At 44.6% G+C, this 27,153-nt stretch overlaps 1 protein-coding gene across 1 annotated transcript; it reads left to right on the forward strand.

Annotated features, from left to right (window-relative positions):
* The first annotated feature begins 381 nt into the window (after positions 1–381).
* rlbp1a (retinaldehyde binding protein 1a) lies at positions 382–27,153 on the forward strand. Its single transcript, XM_029766882.1, has 8 exons — positions 382–513; positions 2,330–2,370; positions 8,139–8,267; positions 10,839–11,043; positions 15,258–15,436; positions 19,312–19,470; positions 20,750–20,860; positions 26,035–27,153. Exons 2-8 carry the CDS (start codon positions 2,362–2,364, stop codon positions 26,179–26,181), a joined length of 939 nt encoding a protein of 312 aa, XP_029622742.1. The 5' UTR covers positions 382–513; positions 2,330–2,361; the 3' UTR covers positions 26,182–27,153.

A 27,153-nucleotide genomic window follows, 5' to 3' on the forward strand; every position in this document is an offset into this window, starting at 1 on the left:
CATTTACTTTATATTACAAAATTACAACAAAATGATTATTCTTTTACTTTTGGGGGCTTCAGAAGTAGCTTCAGACTGAATATTACTCACTCAATTTTGTGTTGGATGGTATTTCTAGGTTCTGCATGTTTCTTCTGCAGGTTTTGGTTTGTTAAAAGTTTTTTCTTGATAGTCGTTGGTAGTAATAGTCCATTCAGGTAATTTTGTCCAAAACCAAGGTTTTAGGTATGGCAATGTTGAGGTTAGTATCCTGTTTAAGTCCTTGTGAAAAAATTCTAGTTGATCTACATTTATCCAACTCTAATTCTACTTTTTTTGCAGAAGAACTCAGGAGTCTCTCGCTCTCTCTCGCTCTCTCGCTCTCATTATGTCACAGTAATGTAGTGTGACAGGTTAATCCAATCACTCCTCTCTCACTCCGGCATGCCTTATCCTCTACCACACGGTCTCTGTCACTCATTTTCTTACTCACTCCATCCCTGCCTGTGCAGCAACCGGACACCCATCACTAAGGTAAGGCTTGTACTGTCACTGTTCAGGAGAAAAGAGACAATACACTTTATTAAGTGTGCTGCTTGTACATGCATAGGTTATACAGTACAGTCAGAAAAAAAGGGTTCTTCAGTTGCCCCCACAGGAGAATCCTTTTGGGTTCCATGTAGAACCCTCTGTGGAAAGTGTTCTACATAGAACCCAAAGGGTTCTACCTGGAACAGAAAATATGTATCCTATGGTGTCAACCGAAGAACCCTTTAAAGTTCAGGATATAACCTTTTTTTCTAGGAGTGTACAAATCGCTTGCTAAAACACATTCATAGAGGTTGCTTTGGTTTACTTCCTGGCTGTGTCTGTACAGAACTTTAGATGTTCTCTTTTTATTTGTTCACTCTTAGAAAAACCAAACAGGGTTATTCGGCTGTCCCCATTGGAGAACCCTTTGAATAACCCCTTTTGGTTCTAGGTAGAACCCGTTTGGGTTCCATGTGGAGCCCTTTCCACAGAGGGTTCTACATGGAACCCAAAAGAGTTCTATCTGCAACCAAAAAAGGTTCTACTTGGAACCAAAAAGGGTTATCCTATAGGGATAGCCACAGAACCCTTTTGGAACCCTTTTTTCTAAGAGTGTTCTGATGAAACATGTGTTGTGTTGACTTCGTGGTTATGATGATGATACAATCTAAACAGTTGTGAAGAGCTCGTTTCACTGTTTCAAAAGACAGACGTTTAGGTCTGATTCTGTTTGTAGGGATACTGGAGTGATGCTAAAAGCTGTCATCAAGGCTACTTTGAAGAATCTCAAATATAAAATATATTTGGATTTAACTTTTTTGGTTACTACATGATTCCATATGTGTTATTTCCTAGTTTGGATGTCTTCACTATTATTCTACAATGTAGAACATTTTAAAAATTAAGAAAAACCCTTGAATGAGTAGGTGTGTCCAAACTTAACTGGATACTGTATGTTAAAATAAAAAAGTGTGCACAATATTTCAGTTTTAAGAAAAGACAAATGCAAGTCTAGCTGTAATGCACACAGTGATGTGCTCTCTTCTTAAAATTCCACATGTAGTTTTATATCTGGATTAAACGAAGATGTACTGAAGCAGAAACACGTTGGTTGATCAGAATAACTATCAGGGGTTGGCTATATGACAAAGTGCTGTGTTATGTCTTTGTTATGTGGACGATAGAGGAAGTCTGCTTTACTTTTCTAAATCCTTTCTTATGGTCAGGTGCTTCAGTGATGCATCATTTTCTGTTTTTTTCAGAGAGCTTTGACCACCACGTTTGTATTGCAATGTGAAAAAAATGTCAAAAAATGCAATTTGTATTACATGTATTTTGTATGTAAAAATACATGGCAGATTACAAAACTGATTGGAAAACATTTTCTTTGATTCAGAGTGTATAAGGGTGGGGTTCCCAGTGCCCCCTCATTGTAGCCCTGTAGTTAAGAGAAGATGCATGAAATAGGATTATCTTACCCCATGATCTTTCTTTCATCACTTAACTTTACTGTTGTTTTCATGTGAAGGGGGCCGTATGTATCAAGCGTCTCAGAGTAGGAGTGCTGATCTACGATTAGCCCCCCCCATTCCCATCCCCAGTACATGTAATCTAATTAATTGTGATCTAAAAGGCTATCAACTGATCCAAAATCAGCACACCTACTCTTAGACTCCTAAAGTACAGCTGCTCTTAAAGTACTGTTTTAAGTGTTGTATTGAACAAAAAAATGATTACATGGGTTTTCTGTGAGCACAGTAATTTAATTGTTCTGGAGAGTAAGCCAATGTATTCTCTGTTCCAACTCTTTTCTCTTCAGTGTCAGTGAAGCTGCTGCAAGACCCTGTGACAATGGCTGCTGTAAGTTAATTTAGTAACTATTCAAAAGGTTACTAGCCTGGGTGCCAGTCTGTTTAAACTTTAGCCAACTAGTGAACTATTCTAAAGGCTTTTATAGCTAGAGTGGCAGTCTACTTCTGGCTTTACCAGTGCAACGGTGGTTGTATCGAGGTGCTTGGGTTGCCAACGAGGGTTGTTTCCCACTGGACAGCAGTTGCTTCCCACCGGGCACATGTGCCACATGTCAACAGTGGTAGAGAAAGTGGCCAATTTTGAGGTATAACTTGTAATATTGGTAGTAACCATCTGGATGTTACCATGATACAGTCTTGGGCTCCTGTGTGGCGTAGCGCTCTAAGGCAGTGCATTTCAGTGCTACAGACCCTAGTTCGATTCCAGGCTGTATCACAATCGCCCGTGATTGGGAGTCCCATGGGGCGGCGCACAATTGGCCCAGTGTCGTTAGAGTTTGGCTGGGGTAGGCGGTCATTGTCAATAAGAATTTGTTCTTTACTGACTTGCCTAGTTAAATAAAGGTAAAAAAGAAAAAGCTAATTGGGGATAGTTTGTGCTGCAAGCCGGCCACACAACACGGGACGCAGTGTCATTCACCTGGAGTCAATATCAGGCCAGGATAACAGCTAAAGCACATTTATAGTATTGATTTTTACCGAAAATGTACAACTACGGCATTAACGTCTACATTTTTGTAAAAAAAACAACAACAAATGTATCTGATAAAAATTGAATGATTCTGAACACTTTCCCAAGTCCCAACTTCTGCAGACAAATTTCAAATTCTCTCTGAAGTTTCAAGCCACAAGCATAAACTAGCTAGCTGGGAAGGGCTCATCAGGACGATTGACTGAACTGAATCCGTTCCTCTACACTCGACTCTCAGCTGCGCGACATACGTCATCAATTTGGGCACCAGACGTGTTTGTATATCCTCCCCCTTTCGGGGGACATATGAATGTCACTGTACGTCATTCGTTAACTCTGTTGTTGTAAAATATGCAGGATCTGGGATGGGCTCCTCCTAATCTAAGAGGTGGCTTTAACAGCCCTCTGTCACACCCTGATCTGTTTCACCTGTCTTTGTGCTTGTCTCCACCCCCACAAGGTGTCTCCCATCTCCCCTCATTATCCCCTATGTATTTATACATGTGTTCTCTGTTTGTCTGTTGCAAGTTCGTTTTGTTCGTCAAGTCTACCAGAGGTTTCCCCCTTGCTCTTGTCTGTTTCTAGTTCCTGTATTCCTGGTTTTAGACCATTCTGCCTGCCCTGACCCTGAGCCTGCCTGTCGTCCTGTACCTTGTCTCACCACACTGGATTGACCTCTGCCTGCCCTGACCCTGAGACTGCATGCCGTTCTGTACCTTTTGGACTCTGATCTGGATTACTGACTGGTCGTTTTGCCTGCCCCCTGTTCTAGTAATACACTTTTGCTACTTCGACACTGTCTACATCTGGGTCTTCCTTAAAACGTGATAGTACGAACTGGCCATGACCGACCCAGCAGACTCAGACTAGCTCCACAATGCTGTCACCATTAGACAACATGAGGAGTTACCGCAATGTCTTATGGAGGGACTCCATACCCTGGCAGAATGCCATGAACAGGCATTTGAGACTTTGCTGGAGCAATTCCGCACATTCCCCACTGGGCAGCGGGTCACACCCGTAATCTCCCAGCCTACCCCAGTGTCCCGGGAACCCTGCTTACCTCCTCCGGAGCGCTACGCTGGAGATTCCGGAACCTGCCAAGCTTTTCTCTCCCAGTGCTCCCTCATTTTCGAGTTGCAACCTTCTTCGTTCCCCTCAGATCGCTTGAGGATAGCGTACATCATAACGCTGATGTCCGGCAGGGCACTAGCCTGGGCCACGGCGGTGTGGGAGCAACAGTCGTCTGCCTCAGTCTAGAGGGGTTTGTGGCAGAAGTTCGTAAGGTGTTTGATTCTCCGGGACAGAGAGGCTGCTCGTAAGCTGCCCCAGCTACGTCAAGACTCCCTACGCTGCGTTTTTCGTACGTTGGCGGCTGAGAGTGCCTGGAACCCAGAAGCCTTGTTCAACATGTTCCTTCACGGATTATCGGAGGTGGTCAAAGAGCTTGCAGCCCGGGAGCTGCCCATAGACCTTGACTCCCTCATAGCCTTGACCATCCGGATCGACGGGCGGCTTTGAGAACGTAGGAGTGATAGGGAATCTGTGCTCTCCACCTTGCCTCCAAAGAATCCAGCTTACGCCGACTCCACACCCAGAGCTGTCTATATTGTGGAACTGTGGGACATTTCGTAGCTACCTGCCCATTAAAAAATCAGGCTCATCAAGAAGCGACGAGTACTCTGGTGGGCCTTATGGAGAACTTTTCCTCTGCCCTTACTCGCACCCCTTTCCATGCCATCCTGCTGTGAGGAAACCAGACGAAATCTCTCTGGGTACTCATCGACTCTGGGGCCAATGAGAGCTTTATGGACGCTACCCTTGTGTCCAAGCTGGGCATCCCCACTTAGCCCCTCTCCATTCCCATAGATGTTAGAGCGCTGCACAGGCGTTCTATAGGCTGGGTCACTCACAATACCACTCCCATCAACCTACGAGTGTCAGGGAACCACAGCGAGGCAATCCAATTAATGCTGATTAAGTCTCCTTAGGTTCCCGTGGTATTGGGATTCTCTTGGCTCCAGCGACACAATCCAATTATAGACTGGACTGCTGGTGCCATCATGGGCTGGAGCCCGTTCTGCCATGCCCATTGTCTGAAGTCAGCGCAGCCTGCCCCGGGATGTCTTCCTGTGGGCTCGGAAGTTGCCCTGGACATCTCCGCCATTCCGGAGTACCAGGACCTCCAGGAGGTGTTCAGTAAGGCCTGGGCCAGTTCGCTTCCGCCGTAACGACCCTATGACTGCGGGATTGACCTTCTCCCAGGCACCACTCCGCCCCGGGGACGACTGTACTCTCTGTCGGGTCCGGAGACCAAGGCTATGGAGACCAACATTTACGATTCCCTAGCTGAAGGGTGTATCTGTCCTTCTGCCTCCCCCGCCGGCTCAGGGTTCTTTGTGGAGAAGGACAAAAACCTCCTCCTGTGCATCGACTAACAGGGCCTCAACGACATCACCGTGAAGAACCGCTATCCGCTACCACTCATCTCCTCGGCCTTTGAGCCGCTCCATGGGGCCACCGTGTTCTCCAAGCTGGACCTACGGAACGCCAAACCACCTGGTGCGGATACGGGAAGGAGACGAGTGGAAGATTGCCTTCAACACAGCCAACGGTCACTATGAGTATCTGGCCATGCCATTTGGCCTTACCAACGTCCCAGCTGTGTTCCAGGCTCTGGTTAACGATGCTCTCTGCATCATGTTGAACCGGTTTCTCTTCGTCTACCTCGATGACATCCTCGTCTTCTCCCGCTTTGCCAAAGAACACGTCCAACAGGATCTCCAATACCTCCTGGAAAACCAGGTTTTTGTAAAAGCAGATAAGTGCAAATTCCATTGTTCCACCATCCCTTTCCTGGGTTACGTCATCACTGCAGGGAGTGAACAGATGAATCCCGGGAAGGTGAGAGCAGTGGTGGATTGGCCTCAGCCTACGTCCAGGGTGCAGCTGCAATGTTTCCTGGGATTTGCCAACTTTTTTCGCCGCTTTATCCGGGGTTACAGCGCCCTGTCTGCACTCACCTATCCCAACGTTCTGTTATTAATGTGCTCCCCAGCTGCTGATCGGTCGTTCAGGGATCTCAAACACCGTTTCTCCCATCTTGGTTCGTCCTGACCCGTCCCTTCAGTTCGTGGTGGAGTCCAATGCTTCAGATGTCAAAGTGGGGGCTGTCCTGTCCCAGCGTTCTGCCCTGGACCTCAAGTTACATCCCTGTGCCTTTCTTCTCCCATCGCCTCATTGCCACGGAGAGGAACTATGATGTGGGGAATCGTGAGCTTCTCGCTGTGAGGATGGCGTTGGAGGAGTGGAGGCACTGGTTGGAGGGGGCGGAACATCTGTTCTGTGTGTGGACCGACCACAAGAACCTGGAATATCTCCACACCGCCAAGCGTCTCAATTCCAGGCAAGCTAGGTGGGCCCTGCTCTTCACCCGGTTCAACTTCTCCCTCTCCTACCAACCAGGATCCAAGAACATCAAGCCGGCTGCATTGTCACACCACTATAGCCCCGCGGCTACACCCTCGGACCCCGAGACCATCCTTCCCACCTCGTGTCTGATGACGGCACTCGGGAATAGGGAAGCAGATCCATGAGGCGCAGCATTCCCAGTCAAACCCCGGGGGGCCCCAGATAACCGGATGTTTGTGCCTGATGCTGTCTGCTCCTCGGGTCCTGGAGTGGGCCCACTCCTCCAGGCTTGCCTGCCACCCGGGGTCCCATCGGACCCTGGCCTTTGTGTGACAACGCTTTTAGTGGCCTACCATGGTCCCGGACGTCTCCACGTTCATCGCAGCCTGTCCGGTCTGTGCGCAGAACAAGACTCCTCGGCTAGCTCCGGCTAGTCTTCTTCAACCACTGCCTGTCCCTTACCGTCCCTAGTCTCACACATCCCTGGACTTTGTCACGGGTCTTCCTCCGCCATCCTGACAGTAGTGGACCGGTTTTCCAAAGCCGCCCACTTCATTCCTCTCCCCAAACTACCATCTGCCAAAGACACGGCCCAGCTCATGGTTCAGCACATCTGCCGGATCCATGGACTCCCAGTGGACATGGTCTCCGACCGGGGTCCTCAGTTCTCGTCCCGGTTCTGGAAGGCAATCTGCACACTCATTGGGTCGTCCCTCCCTTGCTCTGCCACGGGTCTCTCGCCTTTTAAGTGTTCCCTCTTCCCGGAGGAAGAGCTCAGCATAACTTCGGTCCAGATGTTTGTCCACTGCTGTCGTCGTACCTGGAAGAGAGCCCGCTCGACCCTTCTCAAGACCTCCTCCAGGTATCGACAACAAGCGGACTGCCACCGGACCCCGGCTCCCCAGTATCGTCTCGGGCAGAAGGTATGGCTGTCCACCCGGGATCTGCCACTTCGGGTGGAGTCCTGCAAACTTTCCCCCCGGTTTATTGGCCCTTTGCCCATCTCCAAGGTCCTTAGCCCCTCTGCTGTCCATCTTCTGTTGCCCCGTACCCTCCGTATACATCCCACTTTTCATGTGTCGAAAGTCAAACCCATGTCTCACAGCCCTTTGTCTCCTGACCTCTCTCTGCCCTTGACCTGTCGTTTTGCCTGCCCCCTGTTACTTCGACACTGTCTGCTTCTGGGTCTTCCCTAAAACGTGATACCCTCCCTGTAATCATATGAGGCAGATTAAACACTCCATTCACTCACTGGTCTGGATCATTTGTGGTCTGTCCCTGGGATGTAGTGCAGGGGGATTTGTGTGTGTGTGTGTTTGTGTCTTTGCCTGAATGTTTGTTTGTATCTGCTGGTGTGAATTTCTCAAATGTTTTTGTCTGCACCTGCAGTTTGTCTGTAGACATTGAGATTCACCCTGTATTGACATAAATTGAAAAAGAACTGAACCCAAACACTCTCTTACAAGGTGAGGTTTCCCATTCCAATTACCTTTCCATGTATTAAGTAAAGGAATAATGCATTTTTTTTAAGTATTCGAACATGGCCACCAAAAAGACAACAGCAAAGATTCAATAATGTTACTTTCACCGATTTTTAAATCATGTTGGATCAATGATTACTCAAGGAAGGGAGGTAATAAGGACAGAGGAAAGGAATGAAGGAATTCAAACAGGTTCTTCTATCAGTGAAACCCTGATTGTGTCCATCTGTCTAGACCGGAACGTTCCGTATGGTGTCGGAGGAGGAGCAGGCCATGAGGTCCAAAATGGAGCATCTGACTGTGAAGGACCACGGGCCTGTGTTTGGACCCTGTCCCAAACTGCCTGTACACACAATACAGAAGGTACTAACTATAACACCTTAAAAATCATTGTTTATGACATTTTAAATCCCAATAAAATATGTATTATAAAAAAGTATGTATTGCCAGTTTTCATAAGGTGCACCCATCTAGTACCGGGTCGGACACCCCTTTGCCCCCAGAACAGTCTGAATTCTTCGGGCAAGGAGATGTTCCAGGAAAACATTCCCCACACCATTACACCACCGGCACCACCCTGTACCATTGACACCAGGCAGGATGGGGCCATGAACTCATGCTGCAGATGCCAAATCTTGACTGCCATGACGCTACAGGGACCAGGATTTGTCGGACCAGGCGACGTTTTTCCACTCCTCAATTGTCCAGTGTTGGTGATCTCATGCCCACTAAAGCCGCTTCTTCTAGTTTTTAGCTGGAAGGAGTGGAAGCCGGTGTGGTCGCATGTTGCAATAGCCCATCTGTGACAAGGACCGATGAGTTGTGCGTTCCGAGATGCCATTGTACACACCACTGTTATACTACACCTTTCTTTGCCTGTTTGGAGCCTGCCTCTTAGCTAGCACGATTCTTGCCATTCTCCTTCGACCTCTCTCATCAATGAGCTGTTTTCTCCCACAGGACTGCAGCTGACTGGATATTTTTTGTTTGTCGCACCATTCTTGGTGAACCCTAGACACTGTCATGTGTGAAAAGCCCAGGAGGCTGGCCATTTCTGAGATACTGGAACCAGCGTGCCTGGCACCGACAAATATACCACGCTCAAAGTCGCTTAGATCACTCGTTTTGCCAATTCTAATGTTCAATCTGCCTGCTTTATATAGCAAGCCATGGCCACATGACTCAGTCTGTAGGAGTGAACCATTTTCATGAACGGTGTGGTGTACCTAATAAACTGGCCGCTGATGGTATGTAATCAATGTTAACATTATCATTACCCGTGATTGTGATTGGTGACAGGTTATGTCTCGCTAAGGCAGCAATATAGCATTGTTGAATGCCGAAACAATTACAGCTAAAAGTCTTCTCCCTCTGTCAGTAAGGACACTCATCTTTTTTTGCCAATTGAGGGTGTTTTCACACTTTCAGACCATTTCAGACAATTTTTGTGAACTCAGTGCGGTTCTCTTAATTTTTTGTGCAGTGTGAATTCTCCAAAGTAACTTAGATCCCTCAAAAGAGCCCCTGAAGTGAATCGAAGAGGTGGTCTGAGTTCGGTTTGCTTGAATTTCGCGGTCCGGTTCCCTTTTTTCGGGCAATGTGAACACAAAGCTCCCCAGGTTCGCTTGTCATTATTCCCGCACCACACACTAGGCTACAGCAACACTGTTTCTCCTGCCATAACCCATCACATTGGTGCCACAAAAGAGAGAAGATGACGATGAGCAGGTTCACAAAAAAAGTGCTGTTTTTGAGTATTGATTAGCGATTGTCAAGGATGCACAGAAATTACTGACACGATGTTCAGATTATTTGTTTGCGATATGTGATCTATAAGCTAAGAGCTTCATAAGCTGTTTATTCGATTGTGGGCTTTCAATAGTGTGACAAGACAACGCATTTGGTAAAATCACAACATAGGGTACAAAATCAGTGCTAGCTCTTAAAGGAGTAGGAGCCTACATTGGGTGTACAATTTTCAATTACATCATTATTAAATCTGCAGCTATTCTTCTGCTGTTTATTCTGTTACCAATAATATTTACATGTTAATATTACCTTTTGATTATAATTATTATGTTTAATCTTTTAACTAAATGCAATCTATTAGCTTCCAAAATGAAAGTAGGTGTATATATAGCTGTCCGGTAACACGGAATCGCTTGTCCTGCACTTCGTAAAAACCCAGAGAGCATTGAGTGAATGTTGGAAAAAGATCTTGGTTGTAATGGTCGTCATAGTAAGTGGACCAAAGCGCAGTGGGTTGAGTGCTCATTATATATTTATTTTGAACACTTAAGGAAAACAAAACAAGAAACCGTACACGCGCTCAGGATTACAGGCTAAACACAGCTATGCAATCACAACTTCCCACCAAACCCAAACAAAACACACCCCTCTATATAGGACCTTCAATCAGAGGCAACGAGGAACAGCTGCCTCCAATTGAAGGCCAAATCAATAAACTAAACATAGAACTAAAAAGACTAGACTAGAACATAGAAATATACTAACATAGAACATAGCCCAAAAACCCCGGAAAACACTAACCAAACACCCCTCTACATAAACACACACCCCGAACCACATAAAACAAATACCCCCCTGCCACGTCCTGACCAAACTACAATAACAAATAACCCCTTTACTGGTCAGAACGTGACATTGGTTCCTTTCTAAACATAGCAACGAGAATGCAAAGAGCACTCAGACCACAAAATGGGTGAAGTGAGCTTTCAAAAGAGTCCTCATTCAAAGGAGAGGGCAGTGTGAAAACAAAGAGAACTGAGTTCATTAGCTTTTTTTACCCCAGAGTTCACTTTAAAGAGGACTGAGATCGGTTCTTTTAAAGAGGACTATATGTGAAAACACCCTGAGTTACAGCAAGAGTCGCGCCTATTCCTTCCAAATGAGATTCACTCGTGTCTCTTCCAGGCGAAGGATGAACTCAATGAGACGGAGGAAAGGCGAGTGTCATCTCTGAAGGAGCTTAGGGCCATGATGAAAGAAAAGGCGGGAGATGGGGATGACCTGGCTAAGACGGTGCAGGAGCGCTTCGGGGACAAACCCGACTCCCTGCTGCTGCGCTTCATCAGAGCCCGCAAGTTTGACGTGACCAGAGCCCACGAGCTCCTGAAGGGTGAGTGGGAGAGGCTATAATAAGAGTAGAGTTACAAAAATATCAGTAACTTTCACAAAATTCTCAAGTTTTCCATTAATCCTGGACGATATTCTGCTAATTTCTTCCTGATTCTGGAATCTTCCAATCAGGATTTCTGGAAAAACTGCGTAAGCGGTAGATAGGTTGCATACTCTGTGTACACTCTTAGAAAAAAGGGTTCCAAAAGGGTTATTCGGCTGTCCCCATAGGAAAACCCTTTTTGGTTCCACGTAGAACCCGTTTGGGTTCCCTCTGTGAAAAGAGTCCTACCTGGAACCAAAAATGGTTCTCCTATGGGAGAACCTTTTTAGGTTCTGGATAGCTCCTATATTTCTAAGGGATGCATGTTTTCGGCATGATGCTCCTTTTCTCAATGGCCGGAAAGATCAGACTAGTTAAATCCATCCATCAGGAGTGAATTGGCCAGTTGGGCTGGTCCATTTTCAGCCCAGTGGGCCTGTCTGACTTGATTATTATTTGGCAAATAATGGAGGCCTCAAGCACAAAAGTTGTCTGGTGTGGGGGCTTCAAAGGAAAAAATGCCATCCATCCACCCACCCACATCTATCTGTGAATCTCTCCCTCCCTCCCACCATCCATCCACTCACTTACCAACCCATCCATCCATTTAATCAAGGTGTGGTAAATTATCAATCAATTAATCAAAGAATTGTAGAGAAGAATATTGGGAAGACATCATATGAAGTGTTGTCATCATCTTCATCCTGTTTGTCCCACACCGCATACTGTACCTCTGGTCTCCCATGTTTTCTTTGTCATAAACGTTGTGCAAAAGATTGAGTAATTTAGTGCCAAATATATATTTTTTGCACTGTTTTGAGTCTCTGAATCCTGCTCATCACTAGGACAGAGAGATGGCTGTTAATTAACTGTAGACTTAGTTGCTTTCAAAGTCCCCCGGACAAAGGAGCTCTTTTATACACAAATAGGGCAGAAAGTCTGTTAAGCCTATACGCATCCAGTGTTCTGCTGGGAACAAAGACAGGCTGTGCTTTCATCCCTCTTCCTCTCTTTCACACACCCACGCACACACACAGACGTGCACACACACACACCTGGCTATAAACATGCTACGGAGAGTCATGCAAATAAACATGTCTCTTACAGTGGAATGGGTTAAGGAAGGAAAATAGTTGTAACTTTTGTTGCATTATACTATGATTATGTAACACACACATTCTTTCCTTGTGGGTTCAATGTGAAAGAGGAATGCACTTGTTTTCTGGGGTTAATTGGTGGTTCAGTATAAAGGGATTGGCGAGGCAAACACACCGTGAGGTTAATTGGTTCTGCAGTATGAAGGGGCTAGGGCAGGAGAGAAGTGGAGAAACATTGGTGTTATTGTCTTTGCTCACCATGTGAAAGCACATTGACAAATGTTTACAATTGCAAACTGTCCTAAATACTAGTGGTGGGGCGCACTCTGCTTTTAGTTGAGACAAATGCATCAGCGTTAAAAAGGTTCTTGAGGAAGCCCTCTGAAAACGGTCTTCGAGGAACCCCTGTGTAAAGGTTCAATCAGGAATATTTTTTGTGATGGGAGAGGTTACATTTTGAACCTTTTTAATGATATATTGTCGAGGTGGCAACCGAGGCTTACCGTCAAATCAAAGGGCACTCCTTCGATATAAAGTTGTTTTTTATGAAAATGAAAACGTGTCAGTTTGTCACTTTTCACAAGGTTGGAGTAATAACATGTTCAGCTACTTAAGACGTTGGCTCGAATCTAGGTTGTGCCATTCGATTTCGAGAAAATTAACAACTAAGAAATAATGTTTGACTTTTTTCACTGACTTCTCAAACCCCAAACCCCGGCCTGGTCTGTTTTGCAAGCGTTCCTATAAGTCGAGTGATGTTGTGCCTCTGGGTTTAGAAACTCTGTGATTATACAGTTCACGCGAAAGTATTTGGATCTGGTAAAAGGCCGACATTGGTAAAAAATACTATTTGTATACAAATGCAAACATTGTGATTTTAGAGGCACAAAGTACCAATAGCCTATGATTAAAGGGACTGCATGGGAACCTATTATTTAGCTCTCACCATCATGTCACATGAAACATTATCAGCTTTCTTCTTAGCCTATTTCGATCGCAATTTTTACATGGCAGAGAGTAACAATTCCAGACAGAATAAACTTCAGTTTGTTGGCAAACTCCAAGGTCCTATGATAACAGCCTATATGTTTTGAGCGCAACGACATCTGGGTTTTCCGAGACATTATAGTTTGACAGGTGCTGTTTGCAGTTAGAGCAAGAAAACAAGAACTGATTTGATAAATTGATGCTTAAAACCAACTACTCCGCACATATTTTACATGAATGGACTACATCAATCTTTTTGGAAAAGGCAAGTTCACTTTCTCATCCATGAATGCATCTCAAGTGCAAGTGCGCTGTTCAGCAACTCACGTCAGCAGGATGAGCTGCCTTTTCATTAGGAGGGACGTCTACCGTCAATCAAAAATAATGATTAACACTTCCTCAATTTAAATATTATGTGGACACCTATACATTTGACAGCCAAGCACAAGATATCAGTGTAGCCTTTTATCATCTAGACATGATGTTGAAATATCTTCATGCCTAGAATAAAAACCTCCAGGCTTCCATCATAAGACTCAATTAAATGAAAGAAAAACGAATGCCATTTTGAAACATCCTTGCTTTCTTTGTTAAATCTTACAAGAAGCTGCTTTAAAAATCAAGCAGACAATAGCAGATGACCAACATCAATTTAGGGATATTGACTAATTGTCCCGCTGATGGCCAATCAGGTGTCAAGTGTTCAGATTGATTATAATGAATCTTTCCTCGATGGAGCCTGGAGAGATTCGGTGTGTTGCTGACAAGTTCGAGGGTATCGGCCAGAACAAACCACAGTGTCTTGCTAAAGGCAATTCCTATTCAACATATGCTGTTTGAGTCTACTTTTCCCAAAAATATTGTAGGCCTAGTTGTATTATTGACCATTTAGATTCTAGATCAAATTGAAAGAAAATGAATTATTACAAAGTTAAACACTTTTGTTTCGGTTTCTTAGTTTGTTCTAGGCTACTGAAAATGTGCACGTTTTTATTTATTAATAAATATATTAGTAGGCTTACAGATAGGCTAGTACATTTTTCAAGTAATCCGCCCAACCCTGTTTTATTCTGTCTACAAGGAAGGCAACGGAAGGAGCGCATGCAGCTCAGATTATGATTTTTGACAAAGAAATACACTGAGTAAACCCAACATTAGGAACACCTACCTAATGTTGAGTAGCACCCCCTTTTGCCCTCAGAACAGCCTCAAGTTGTCTGGATGTCCTTTGGATGATGGACCATTCTTGACATGCGGGAAACTGTTGAGCATGAAAAACCCAGCAGCATTGCAGTTGCAGTTGCAAACCAGTGCACCTGGCCCCTACTACTGTTAAAAAGCACTTAAATATTTTGTCTTGCCCATCCACCCTCTGAATGGCACACATCCACAATCCATGTCTTAATTGTCTCAAGGCTTAAAAATCCTTCTTTAACCTGTCTCCTCCCGTTCATCTACACTGATCGAAGTGGATTTAACAAGTGACATCAATAAGGGATGATAGCATTCACCTGGTCAGTCAAAGACATGGAAAAAGCAGGTGTTCTTAATGTTTTGTATACACAGTAGGCTCTTTTCAGACAGGTTTAAACAGCCAACCATGTTTGTGTGCAAGCGGTCGAATGAAAGAGAAAATATAAAGCTTTGCGGCGGTGCTTCGGTGCTGCTTGGGGCGTAGGGGTGTCAGCCTTATGAACTGTACTGACCTCGTGTGTTCTTCAAAAGGGACTTCATTCAGCTGAATTTGCGGGTGTTAGGAGTAGTTAAATCATTAACCCCATTTTGCTGTGGTTTTCAGTCAGGTTAATGTATTCACTAAGGTTAATGTATGAACTCTTTAGGATTGACCTCATTGGTCGTAGCCTGAGTGCCAGTCTGTATGTATACAATGTAAGTCAACTTTGTGTTGCCTAAATTCCTCTGTCACTCATTGTCATGGCAATGTTGGCTTCAAACGGACACCAATGGAGTAGGCAAGAGCCCAAACAGATCTGGGAACAGGCTACATTGGTGTTGTTAGGGCAATGTTAATATGTGCTCATCAAGAGGAACCTCATTGATTTCATATCTGTGGCTGTTTCTGCACAGGTTATGTGCGCTTTAGGAGGGACTACCCTGAGCTGTTTGAGAACCTAACCCCCGAGGCGGTCCGCAGCACCGTTGAGGCGGGCTACCCTGTGGTCCTGCCCAGCAGGGACAAGTACGGCCGTGTAGTGCTCCTCTTCAACATCGAGAACTGGGACCTGGAGGAGGTCACCTTTGATGAGGTAGAGTATACAAATTACAGCTGCAAAATGCCAGAAACGTTCGTTTTTTTGTTTTTATTTTAGAAATCCCAATTGGAGGGAATCCTCCAACTAGGATTTCTGAAAATCCTGAGAACTTTAGGAAAGTTTGCTGAATTTTTGTAATCTTCATCCAAACCCACAGAGCAGACTGGTTCTGTCTTTTCTGTGTAGGCAATTTTGTCCTCGGGTCCCCAGCACCATCGAGGTTGGCTACCCAGGGAGTATACAAACAGGCTGCCACTCAGACTACCACCAATGAGGCCAATCCTAAAGAGATCATACTTTGGGCCTGACAATGAAAAAAAACTGAGATAGATGTGAAAGAAGATCTGGACTAGCAGGAAAGCTTACCTCTCAAACTGAAAGCCAAAAGCAATTAGCTACTTAATTTACCACACTGCAGTTTCTCTTAGGACAAACATCAAATAAAATGTTATTCATCGCATACACATTTATTAGCAGATGTTATTGCAGGTGTAGCGAAATGCTTGTGTTCCTAGCTCCAACAGTATAGTAGTATCTAACAATTCACAACAATACACACAAATCTAAAAGTCAAAGAATGGAATTAAGAAATATATAAACATTAGGACGAGCAATGTTGGAGTGGCATTGACTAAAATACAGCAGAATAGAATACAGTATATACATATGAGATGAGTAAAACAGTATATAAACATTATTAAAGTGAAAAGTGTTCCATTATTAAAGTGATTCCATGTATATACGTATTTTTATTAAACCTTTATTTAACTAGGCAAGTCAGTTAAGAACAAATTGGCCCGGACGACGCTGGGCCAATTGTGCGCCGCACTATGGGACTCCCAATCACAGCCAGAGGTGATACAGTCTGGATTTGAACCAGGGACTGTAGTGAGGCCTCTTGCACTGAGATGCAGTGCCCTGGACTGCTGCGCCACTCTGGAGCCCAAGGGAAGCATATAGGGAAGGAGTCTATAAGATGTAGGGTTTTGTAACTGAGTGGTAAACCAGCTAATGATGGCTATTTAACTGTCTGATGGCCTTGCGATAGTAGTTCTCGGTCCCAGCTTTGATGCACCTGATCTGAATTATAGCAGGGTGAACAGGTCGTGGCTCAGGTGGTTGATGTCCTTGATGATCTTTTTGGCCTTCCTGAGACATTGGGTGCTGTAGGTGTCCTGGAGGGCAGGCAGTGTGTCCCTGTTGATGCGTTCAGCAGACCGCACCACTCTGCGGTTGTGGGCGGTGCTGTTGCCGTACCAGGCGGCGAAACAGACTGACAGGATGCTCTCAATTGTGCATCTGTAAAAGTTTCAGGGTTTTAGGGGCCAAGCCGAATTTCTTCAGCCTCCTGAGGTTGAAGAGGCGCTGTTGCGCCGCCTTCACCACATGGACCATATCAGATTGTCAGTGATGTGTATGCCGAGGAACTTGAAGCTTTCCACCTTCTCCACTGCGGTCCCGTCGATATGGATAAGGGTGTGCTCCCTCTGCTGTTTCCTGAAGTCCACGATCAGCTACTTCATTCTGTTGACGTTGAGGGAGAGGCTATTTTCCTGGCACCACTCTGCCAGGGCCCTCACCTCCCTGTAGGCTGTATCGTCATTGGTGGTAATCAGGCCTACTACTGTTGTGTCATCTGTAGACTTGATGATTGAGTTGGAGGCGTGCATGACCATGCAGTCATGGGTGAACAGGGAGTACAAGAGGGGGCTGAGCACGCACCCTTGTGGGCCCCTGTGTTGAGGATCAGCGAAGTGGAGGCGTTGTTTCCTACCTTCACCACCTGGGGGAGGCCCGTCAGGAAGTCCAGGACCCAGTTGCACAGTGCGGGGTGACCCAGTGCCCCGAGCTTAATGATGAGATTGGTGGGTACTATGGTGTTGAAGGCTGAGCTGTAGTCAGTGAACAGCATTCTTACGTAGGTATTCCTCTTGTCCAGATGGGATAGGGCAGTGCGATGGCAATTGTATCGTCTGTGGATCTATTGGGGTGGTAAGCAAATTGAAGTGGGTCTATGGTGTCAGGTAAGATATAGGCAATGTGATCCTTAACTAGCCTCTCAAAGCATTTCATGATGGCAGAAGTGAGCGCTACGGGGCGATTGGACTGGAATAGGGTGTAGACTGGAATAGGGAGATTGAATATGTACATTAACTCTCCAGCAAGCTGGTCTGCACATGCTCTGAGGATGCGGCTAGGGATGCTGTCTGGGCCGGCAGCTTTGCGAGGGTTAACACGCTTAAATGTCTTACTCACATCGGCCACAGAGAATGAGAACCCAATGTCCTTGGGAGCGGGCCGCGTCGGTGGCAATGTGTTATGCTCAAAGCAGGAGAAGGTGTTTAGCTTGTACGGGAGCAAGATGTTGGTGTCCGCGACGTGGCTGGTTTTCCCTTTGTAATCCTTGATTGTCTGTAGACCCTGCCACATGCATCTTGTGTCTGAGCTGTTGAATTGCGACTCCACTTTGTCTCTGTACTGCCGTTTTGCCTGTTTGATTGCCTTATGGAGGGAATAACTACACTGTTTGTTTGTATTTGACCATATTCCCAGTCACCATGCCATGGTTAAATGCGCTTTCAGTTTTGCGCGAATGCTGCCATCTATCCATGATTTCTGGTTTGGGTAGGTTTTAATAGTCACAGTGGGAACAACATCCCCTAAACACTTCCTGATGAACTCAGTCACTGTGTCCGTGTATACGTCAGTGTTATTCTCAGAGGCTACCCGGAACATATCCCAGTCTGCGAGATCAAAATGATCTTGAAGCATGGATTCCGATTGGTCAGACCAGTGTTGAATAGAACCTAGCACGGGTACTTCCAGTTAGAGTTTCTGCCTATAGGAAGGGAGGAGCAAAATGGAGTTGTAATCTGATTTGCCGAAGGGAGGGCGGGGGAGGGCCTTGTAGGCATTTTGACAGGGGGAGTAGCAGTGGTCGAGTGTTTTACCAGGGCGAGTACTACAGTCATTGTGTTGATAGAACTTCGGTAGCATTTTCCTCAAATTTGCTTTGTTAAAATCCCCAGCTACAATAAATGCGGCCTCAGGATATGTGGTTTCCAGTTTGCAGAAAGTCCAGTGTAGTTCCTTGAGGGCCGTCATGGTATCGGCTTAAGGGGAATACACATGGTTGTCACTATAACCTGAAGAGAATTCTCTTGGGAGGTAATACGGTCTGCATTTGATTGAGGTATTCTAGGTCAGTGAACAAAAGGACTTGAGTTTCTGTACGTTATCACAATCACACCATGAGTGGTTAATCATGAAACATACACCACCGCCCTTCTTCTTGCAGGAGAGTTCTTTATTCCTGTCTGCGCGATGTACTGAGAGAGCCATGATTCCGTGAATCAGTATGTTACAGTCCCTGTCTCTCTGAAAGGAGATCCTCGCCCTGAGCTTGTCTACTTTATTGTCCAGAGACTGAACATTAGCAAGTAATATACTCGGAAGCGGTGGATGGTGTGCACGCCTCCTGAGTCGGACTAGAAGTCCACTCTGAATGCCACTTCTCCACCGGCGGTGTCTTGGAGTAGCCTCTGGGATAAGTAGAATTGCCCTGGGGGGTACTACCAAATAATCCAATTCAGGAAAGTCTTATTCCTGATTGTAATGCTGTTGAGTTACTGCCGCTCTGATATCCAAAAGTTATTTCTGCCTGTATGTAATAACACAAAAAACTTTCTGGGCTAATAATGTAAGAAATAAAACACAAAAAAACTAAATACTGCAAAGTTGCTTAGGAGCTAGAAGCAGAGCTTCCATGTCTGTCGGCACCATATTAGAGACTCATGAGACAATCAATCCTTATGAATTTCTCTCTCCTTTCTCCCTTTTCCTCCACTCTCTCTCCCCCTCTGTAATAGACCCTGCGAGCATACTGTGTGATCCTGGAGAAGTTGTTGGAGAATGAGGAAACCCAGATCAATGGTTTTGTACTGATAGAGAACTTTAAGGGTTTCACCATGCAGCACGCCTCTGGCATCAAACCCACTGAGCTCAAGAAGATGGTGGACATGCTGCAGGTCAGAGCAGCAACACACACAAATCAATAGACAATATCAGACTTAGAGGCAGCCTCACACAGAAAATAGTTATATACCTACAGATTGTTAGTTCTGGATGCAGTTTAGTAAGGCACAATGTAGAAAGACATTTCTCAACAAAAAACGAAAATGGGCATTCTTAATTGGACAGTTCAAGTGGTAACACTTTACTTGACACCCAACGTCATAACATGTTATGACAAGGCGATAACCATGTCATAATATGTCATAACAGCAAACATAACTTCTCATAACCTTTTATAATATGGTAATAACACTGTCATTACACATATATTTAGACCTTTTGTGACATATGACACCTACATAAGAGTGTAAAAACACACAAAATCTACCACGGTAGTTATTTTATGGCTCGTTATGACACTTGCATAACAGTGTCAAAACCCACAAAACCTACCACGCAAGGCAAAACTTTCCATTACACCATAGCCTATGTGTCAACAGTATGTTTTTTTGTTGATGACCATATTAAATGATCATTGTAATTGCGCACACATTGACGTCAGACATGAACCTACCCCAATGCTCTGTTGCTGTCATAAAGTGTATTTTCTACTTGTTATTAAAAATATGATGAAAAAAACATGACTGTAAAGAATTCATTACAACAACAAAAGATTTAAGAAACAAACGTTTAAACAAAAGGAAACTTCTTGGTAGTGAAAAACCTATTTGAATAAATGTGAGTTTTGACATTCTTATGTAGGTGTCATAACCATACATAAAATAATGCAATATATGTCACAACACGTGTAAATATATGGGTCATGACAGTGTTATCACCATATGACAGGTTATGACAAGTTACGTTAGCTATTATGACATGTTATAACACTGGGTGTCAAGTAAAGTGTTACCGTTCAAGTAGTGCCTATCTGTTTCAGTACATTAAAACAATTATAATAATGAATGCCTACTGAACAAGGCAAGGCCCTAATCAGACCAGTGGCTATCACTAGTATTCGTCTATTCTAACATTACCATCTAGGAACTACTCAGATCTGATAAGACCAGACAGTCCAAACAAAACAGAAAGATCAATGTGCAGTATGTGATCAGTCTAGTTGTCCCACTTCCCACTAACAGAAAACGAAGACCACTCAGTATGATCGCCGATACTATTTGTATTATGTGGTTGAGGATCCTTATTGGAATGTCTCTCTAGATGTGCTAAATGTGCTTATTGCCTGCGTGAGTCTGACCCAGCCTGTGTTGGTCTCTGTTGTGTGCACTGCAGGACTCGTTCCCGGCACGTTTCAAGGCAATCCATGTGACCCACCAGCCCTGGTACTTCACCACCACTTACAACGTGGTCAAACCATTCATGAAGAGCAAGCTGCTGGAGAGGGTAAGAAGGAGGAGGAAGAGGTGGGGGAGGTGGAGGGTATGAATAGAGGTGCAAGGGGATGGTGACAGAGGGTGAGATGGAGGAAAAGGAGAATGGCAGAGGGATGGGGTAGGTAAAAGGAGGGAGAAGGGCAGCAGCCCATGTGCCAGTCTGTTTTTTACATTTTTAGCAAACACTCTTATCCAGAGCAAGTAGGGTTATGCTTTGCTAAAGGGCACATCGAAAGATTTTTTACCTAGTTGGCATCGGGGATTCGAACCAGAAGCCTTTTGGTTACTGGCTCAACGCTCTTAACCGCTAGACTACCTGCCGCTAGGCTAGCTGTTTCTCTTTCAGCCTCATCCATTTTCTTGTTTGACAAGGTTTGTGCACTGTAGCTTAGGTACAACAAGATGTCAGCATTAGTTCCATACAGATACCAGATATTTATTTATTTTGCAGGATGCAGGTGTCCAAATAAAAAAATAACAAATACTAAAGATCTTACTCCAATCTCATGATGTACCCTTGGAATTTGTAGTTGCTGCTGTTGTCAAAAGAAGTAGTGTGAGTCTTGTATACTTAAATTTCCCTGTATATAGTAAGGAAAACCTAAGTTGATACATTTAAAAAGAAATTGGTACCAATCAGTGGTGGCCGCTAATTGGCTGAATACCAGATGCGCGAGGTGGTTGGAGTTGTCAACAAAGCAGCATGGCAAAAATGATGCCAAGTTTTCGAACTACCGGTAGTTTCTTTGAGAATATATATAAAGTTATTTGTGTGTTTGAACAACAGCATAAATACACCTATTTCACTTCTGCATGTCAAAAACTGAATGATCACTGCTGCACATGCTTCCACTGTTTTGAACAGATTAAATTATATTATTTAGAATGAGCAGCCAGCTGATGTCACTAACCCACGAGTTCACCAGGGAGAACGCAACAAGCATGCAAAAGTGAAAACACATTATCTAAGTGGGGATAGCTAGCTAACATGTCACAAAGGATGATGCTCTAGCCAGTTATTAACTTTAATTCTGAAATAACTTCATATTTCCAAGTTAGTCAGATATCAGTTTAGGAAGACTTGAAATTGGCATGGGAGCTACCTAGCTAGCAAGCTACCAGCTAGCTATAGCTAGCTAGCTGCTTATCAAAGGTAGATAACTACTTAGACCAAAAAAATTGACCAAACTACTTCACAAGGTTTTATGCTGTTTTAGTCCACACATCGCCCTTTCACCTACAATTGAACCTGATGAACAACATGGGGGGAAACAATAAAATTGTCCATGCTTTTTTGTCTTACCAGATCTTCGACGAGAAGGTTCTAGCTAGTGTATTCCTCTGTCCTTCGACTCTTGTTTGAATATAGTTGTGTGGTTTATCAGGTGCACATGCTCCCATGACTGTTACGATTATTTATTTACAATTAACTTTTTGCTTAAGCGCTGTCTGTACCTAATAGAGCAGATCTAGTCTCACGTGCGGAAGTAAGCCGTCTGGCACAAGAAACTCATTGGGAGACTAGAGCAGACCCAGAAGTTCTGGCTGAATGGATGCATATTTGAACGCCGCAGAACGGTCCATTTACTTTGTGCTGTTAAAATTTATGCTATGAAATCTTGCCATGTCATTGAGGCAATGTTCGCACGGCCTATGCGTGCTGCTGCTGCTGGCAGCAACTGAGGGTCAGAGTAACTGAACTGCTTGTTTTTAACAAAATATTTTTGAAACAGGAAAATGTACACATTTACCGCCCTTCTATGAGCATTTAAAACATAATCCCTGAAAATGTTTATACACTGCTCAAAAAAAGAAAGGGAACACTTAAACAACACATCCTAGATCTGAATGAAAGAAATAATCTTATTAAATACTTTTTTCTTTACATAGTTGAATGTGCTGACAACAAAATCACACAAAAATAATCAATGGAAATCCAATTTATCAACCCATGGAGGTCTGGATTTGGAGTCACACTCAAAATTAAAGTGGAAAACCACACTACAGGCTGATCCAACTTTGATGTAATGTCCTTAAAACAAGTCAAAATGAGGCTCAGTAGTGTGTGTGGCCTCCACGTGCCTGTATGACCTCTCTACAACGCCTGGGCATGCTCCTGATGAGGTGGCGGATGGTCTCTTGAGGGATCTCCTCCCAGACCTGGACTAAAGCATCCGCCAACTCCTGGACAGTCTGTGGTGCAACGTGGCGTTGGTGGATGGAGCGAGACATGATGTCCCAGATGTGCTCAATTGGATTCAGGTCTGGGGAATGGGCGGGCCAGTCCATAGCATCAATGCCTTCCTCTTGCAGGAACTGCTGACACACTCCAGCCACATGAGGTCTAGCATTGTCTTGCATTAGGAGGAACCCAGGGCCAACCGCACCAGCATATGGTCTCACAAGGGGTCTGAGGATCTCATCTCGGTACCTAATGGCAGTCAGGCTCCCTCTAGCGAGCACATGGAGGGCTGTGCGGCCCCCCAAAGAAATGCCACCCCACACCATGACTGACCCACCGCCAAACCGGTCATGCTGGAGGATGTTGCAGGCAGCAGAACGTTCTCCACGGCGTCTCCAGACTCTGTCACGTCTGTCACATTTACTCAGTGTGAACCTGCTTTCATCTGTGAAGAGCACAGGGCGCCAGTGGCGAATTTGCCAATCTTGGTGTTCTCTGGCAAATGCCAAACGTCCTGCATGGTGTTGGGCTGTAAGCACAACCCCCACCTGTGGACGTCGGGCCCTCATACCACCCTCATGGAGTCTGTTTCTGACCGTTTGAGCAGACACATGCATATTTGTGGCCTGCTGGAGGTCATTTTGCAGGGCTCTGGCAGTGCTCCTCCTGCTCCTCCTTGCACAAAGGCGGAGGTAGCGGTCCTGCTGCTGGGTTGTTGCCCTCCTACAGCCTCCTCCACGTCTCCTGATGTACTGGTCTGTCTCCTGGTAGCGCCTCCATGCTCTGGACACTACGCTGACAGACACAGCAAACCTTCTTGCCACAGCTCGCATTGATGTGCCATCCTGGATGAGCTGCACTACCTGAGCCACTTGTGTGGGTTGTAGACTCCGTCTCATGCTACCACTAGAGTGAAAGCACCGCCAGCATTCAAAGTGACCAAAAGATCAGCCAGGAAGCATAGGAACTGAGAAGTGGTCTGGGGTCTCCACCTGCAGAACCACTCCTTTATTGGGGGTGTATATATATATATATGTATATATATATCTATATATGTATGTGTGTATGTATGTATACACACACACACACACACACTACCGGTCAAAAGTTTTAGAACACCTACTCATTCAAGGGTTTTTCTTTATTTTTACTATTTTCTACATTGTAGAATAATAGTGAAGATATCAAAACTATGAAACTACTGTGAAATATTTAGATTTGTTTAACACCAAGAAAGTGTTAAACAATCTAAATACATTTTATATTTGAGATTCTTCAAAAAGCCACACTTTGCCTTGATGACAGCTTTGCACACTCTTGGTGTTTTCCAACAGTCTTGAAGGAGTTCCCACATATGCTGAGCACTTGTTGGCTGCTTTTCCTTCACTCTGCGGTCCGACTCATCCCAAAACATCTCAATTTGGTTGAGGTCGGGTGATTGTGAAGGCCAGAACATCTGATGCAGCATTCCATCACTCTCCATCTTGGCAAAATAGCCCTTACACAGCCTGGAGGTGTTGGGTCATTGTCATGTTGAAAAACAAATTATAGTCCCACTAAGCCCAAACCAGAAGGCTGCAGAGTGCTTTGGTAGCCATGCTGGTTAAGTGTGCCTTGAATTCTAAATAAATCACAGACAGTGTCACCAGCAAAGCCCCCCGACACCATAACACCTCCTCCTCCATGCTTTACGGTAGGAAATACACATGCGGAGATTACCCGTTCACCCACACCGCGTCTCACAAAGACATGGCGGTTGGAACCAAAAAGATCAAATTTGGACTCCAGACCAAAGGACAAATTTCCACCGGTCTAATGTCCATTGCTCGTGTTCCTTGGCCCAAGCAAGTCTCTTCTTCTCATTAGTGTCCTTTATTAGTGGTTTCTTTGCAGCAATTCAACCATGAAGGCCTGATTCACACAGTCACCTCTGAACAGTTGATGTTGACATGTCTGTAACTCTGGGAAGCAGTTATTTGGGCTGCAATTTCTGAGGTCAGGGCTTTGTGATGGCCACTCCAATACCTTGACTTTGTTGTCCTTAAGCCATTTTGCCACAACTTTGGAAGTATGCTTGGGGTCATTGTCCATTTGGAAGACCCATTTGGGACCAAGCTTTAACTTCCTGACTGATGTCTTGAGATGTTGCTTCAATATATCCACATAATTTTCCTACTCATGATGCCATCTATTTTGTGAAGTGCACCAGTCCCTCCTGCAGCAAAGCACCCCCACAACATGTTGCTGCCACCCCCGTGCTTCACGGTTGGGGTGTTGTTCTTCGGCTTGCAAGCCTCTCCCTTTTTCCTCCAAACATAACAATGGTCATTATGGCCAAAGAGACCCTTGATGAAAACCTGCTCCAGATTGCTCAGGACCTCAGACTGGGGCCAAGGTTCACCTTCCAACAGGACAATGACCCTAAGCACACAGCCAAGACAACGCAGGATTGGCTTTGGGACAAGTCTCTGAATGTTCTTGAGTGGCCCAGCCAGAGCCTGGAATTGAACCCAATCGAACATCTCTGGAGAGCCCTGAAAATAGCTGTGCAGCGACGCTCCCCATCCAACCTAAATTTCAATCTGTCCCTTAGCAAAGGATTTATCGAGGCAATTCTTATTAAAGTCACTTAAGATTATACATTTATTTGACCAATACATTGAATTAACAGTGGTGATAATATTGTTTATGGAGTCTACTAAATGTTAACAATCATCAATTACTTTTTCTCATGTAGTTATTTTAATAAATAATCCTTCAATATCTAAAGGGACAATCTCAGGTGAAATCTTCATAGAAAGTAATTAACCGAGGATATAGGTTGCTACTGCCCCACCTCAAGTGCACCTATCAATTCTAGATAATATGTAACCCTGGATTTTTTACTCAGTGTCTGAAATGTTGGTATTCAACCATGTCTCTGAAATTGTTAATTATGAATGTATTGTGCACCTACCTTTTCCTCTCCTCTAATTTTGGTCTGTGGCTCCTCCTCTTGGCAGGTCTTTGTTCACGGTGATGAGTTGGATGGCTACCTGAATGATTTTGATGCTGACATCCTGCCTGCAGACTTCGACGGGAAAGCCCCCCTCACTGACTGCAAGGCCATCGCTACCAAGCTGTTTGGGTCCGAGGACACAGCGCTCTAACACCATACTGTCACATTACGAAGCAAGGCTGGAACAGACTGTGGTCCAGTCCAAAACGAACAGCTAGCACCTAACCCTGGACACTTGATGCTCCCACAGATCAGTGAGGCAGAATAGATGGGGGTGAAATTTCTACCATGTTGCCTACAGGGGTATTCAGTTCGATCAGCTCTTCAAGTGGGCATCAAGATGAGTGTCTTGGGTTTAGGGGCTAGTGGTTGATTTGCGACTGGGCAATAGGAACACAAGAATAGGAATGTTGAATAGAGGACATGGACAGTAAAAGTACATCATGTGAATTGTTTTTTACAGCACAGAAAAGTGTAGCTCCTCCATATACAGAAGTTAACTTTTGAATATGCACAGGGAACAAGACTGTCCCTACTGTATGTAAGAGCACAGAGAATGGCATTTGGTGATGAGATGACCCAACAGCTTATTACTGTAACAGTCTGAGGTGAATTTGGTGTTCTTTGCCTTAAAGGTTACTTTCACTGTGACTATACTAGAGGAGCCTATTGCCTAGCCCGAGACTGCTAAAAAAAACCATATAGGATATATATAGAATTTAGTAATAGAAGAATGATAAAATAATATATTTCAGTTAAGCTAGTTGACTATGAAGAACATTAAGAATATAATAGATGGTCTATGAAAAAAGCATATGAAAATATGTACATTCCTTAACATAGTGCCATTGCTTAACTCCCCTGTTCACATTACATTTTGTGTATACCGAAGTGTCTATATACTATGGGAACTCCTATGGTGTGCTTAGCTAGGATTACAGAGAGAGTATAGTAGACTGTTGCTGTCAAAAAGTGATTGATTTTCCTGTGTCCTGTGTTTGACCTTTTAAGGACATCCTGTCCGGATGTTCTCATGTTGTTTAGTGTGTGCTTATGTAACTTGATACTGCAGCTGTTTCTTTGAAGTAAAGCTCGTTTGAAATAAAAAGTAATGGGCTGGTGA

This window comes from Salmo trutta, chromosome 12 (assembly GCF_901001165.1).
Source record: "Salmo trutta chromosome 12, fSalTru1.1, whole genome shotgun sequence".
Classification (NCBI taxonomy): Eukaryota; Metazoa; Chordata; class Actinopteri; order Salmoniformes; family Salmonidae; genus Salmo; species Salmo trutta.

Bases quoted from the DNA above. Each gene is read 5' to 3' on its own strand.
- rlbp1a (XM_029766882.1), top strand. The intron at 11,044-15,257 runs GTGAGTGGGAGA...GTTTCTGCACAG, and splicing joins AGCCCACGAGCTCCTGAAGG to GTTATGTGCGCTTTAGGAGG. The intron at 15,437-19,311 runs GTAGAGTATACA...CCTCTGTAATAG, and splicing joins AGGAGGTCACCTTTGATGAG to ACCCTGCGAGCATACTGTGT.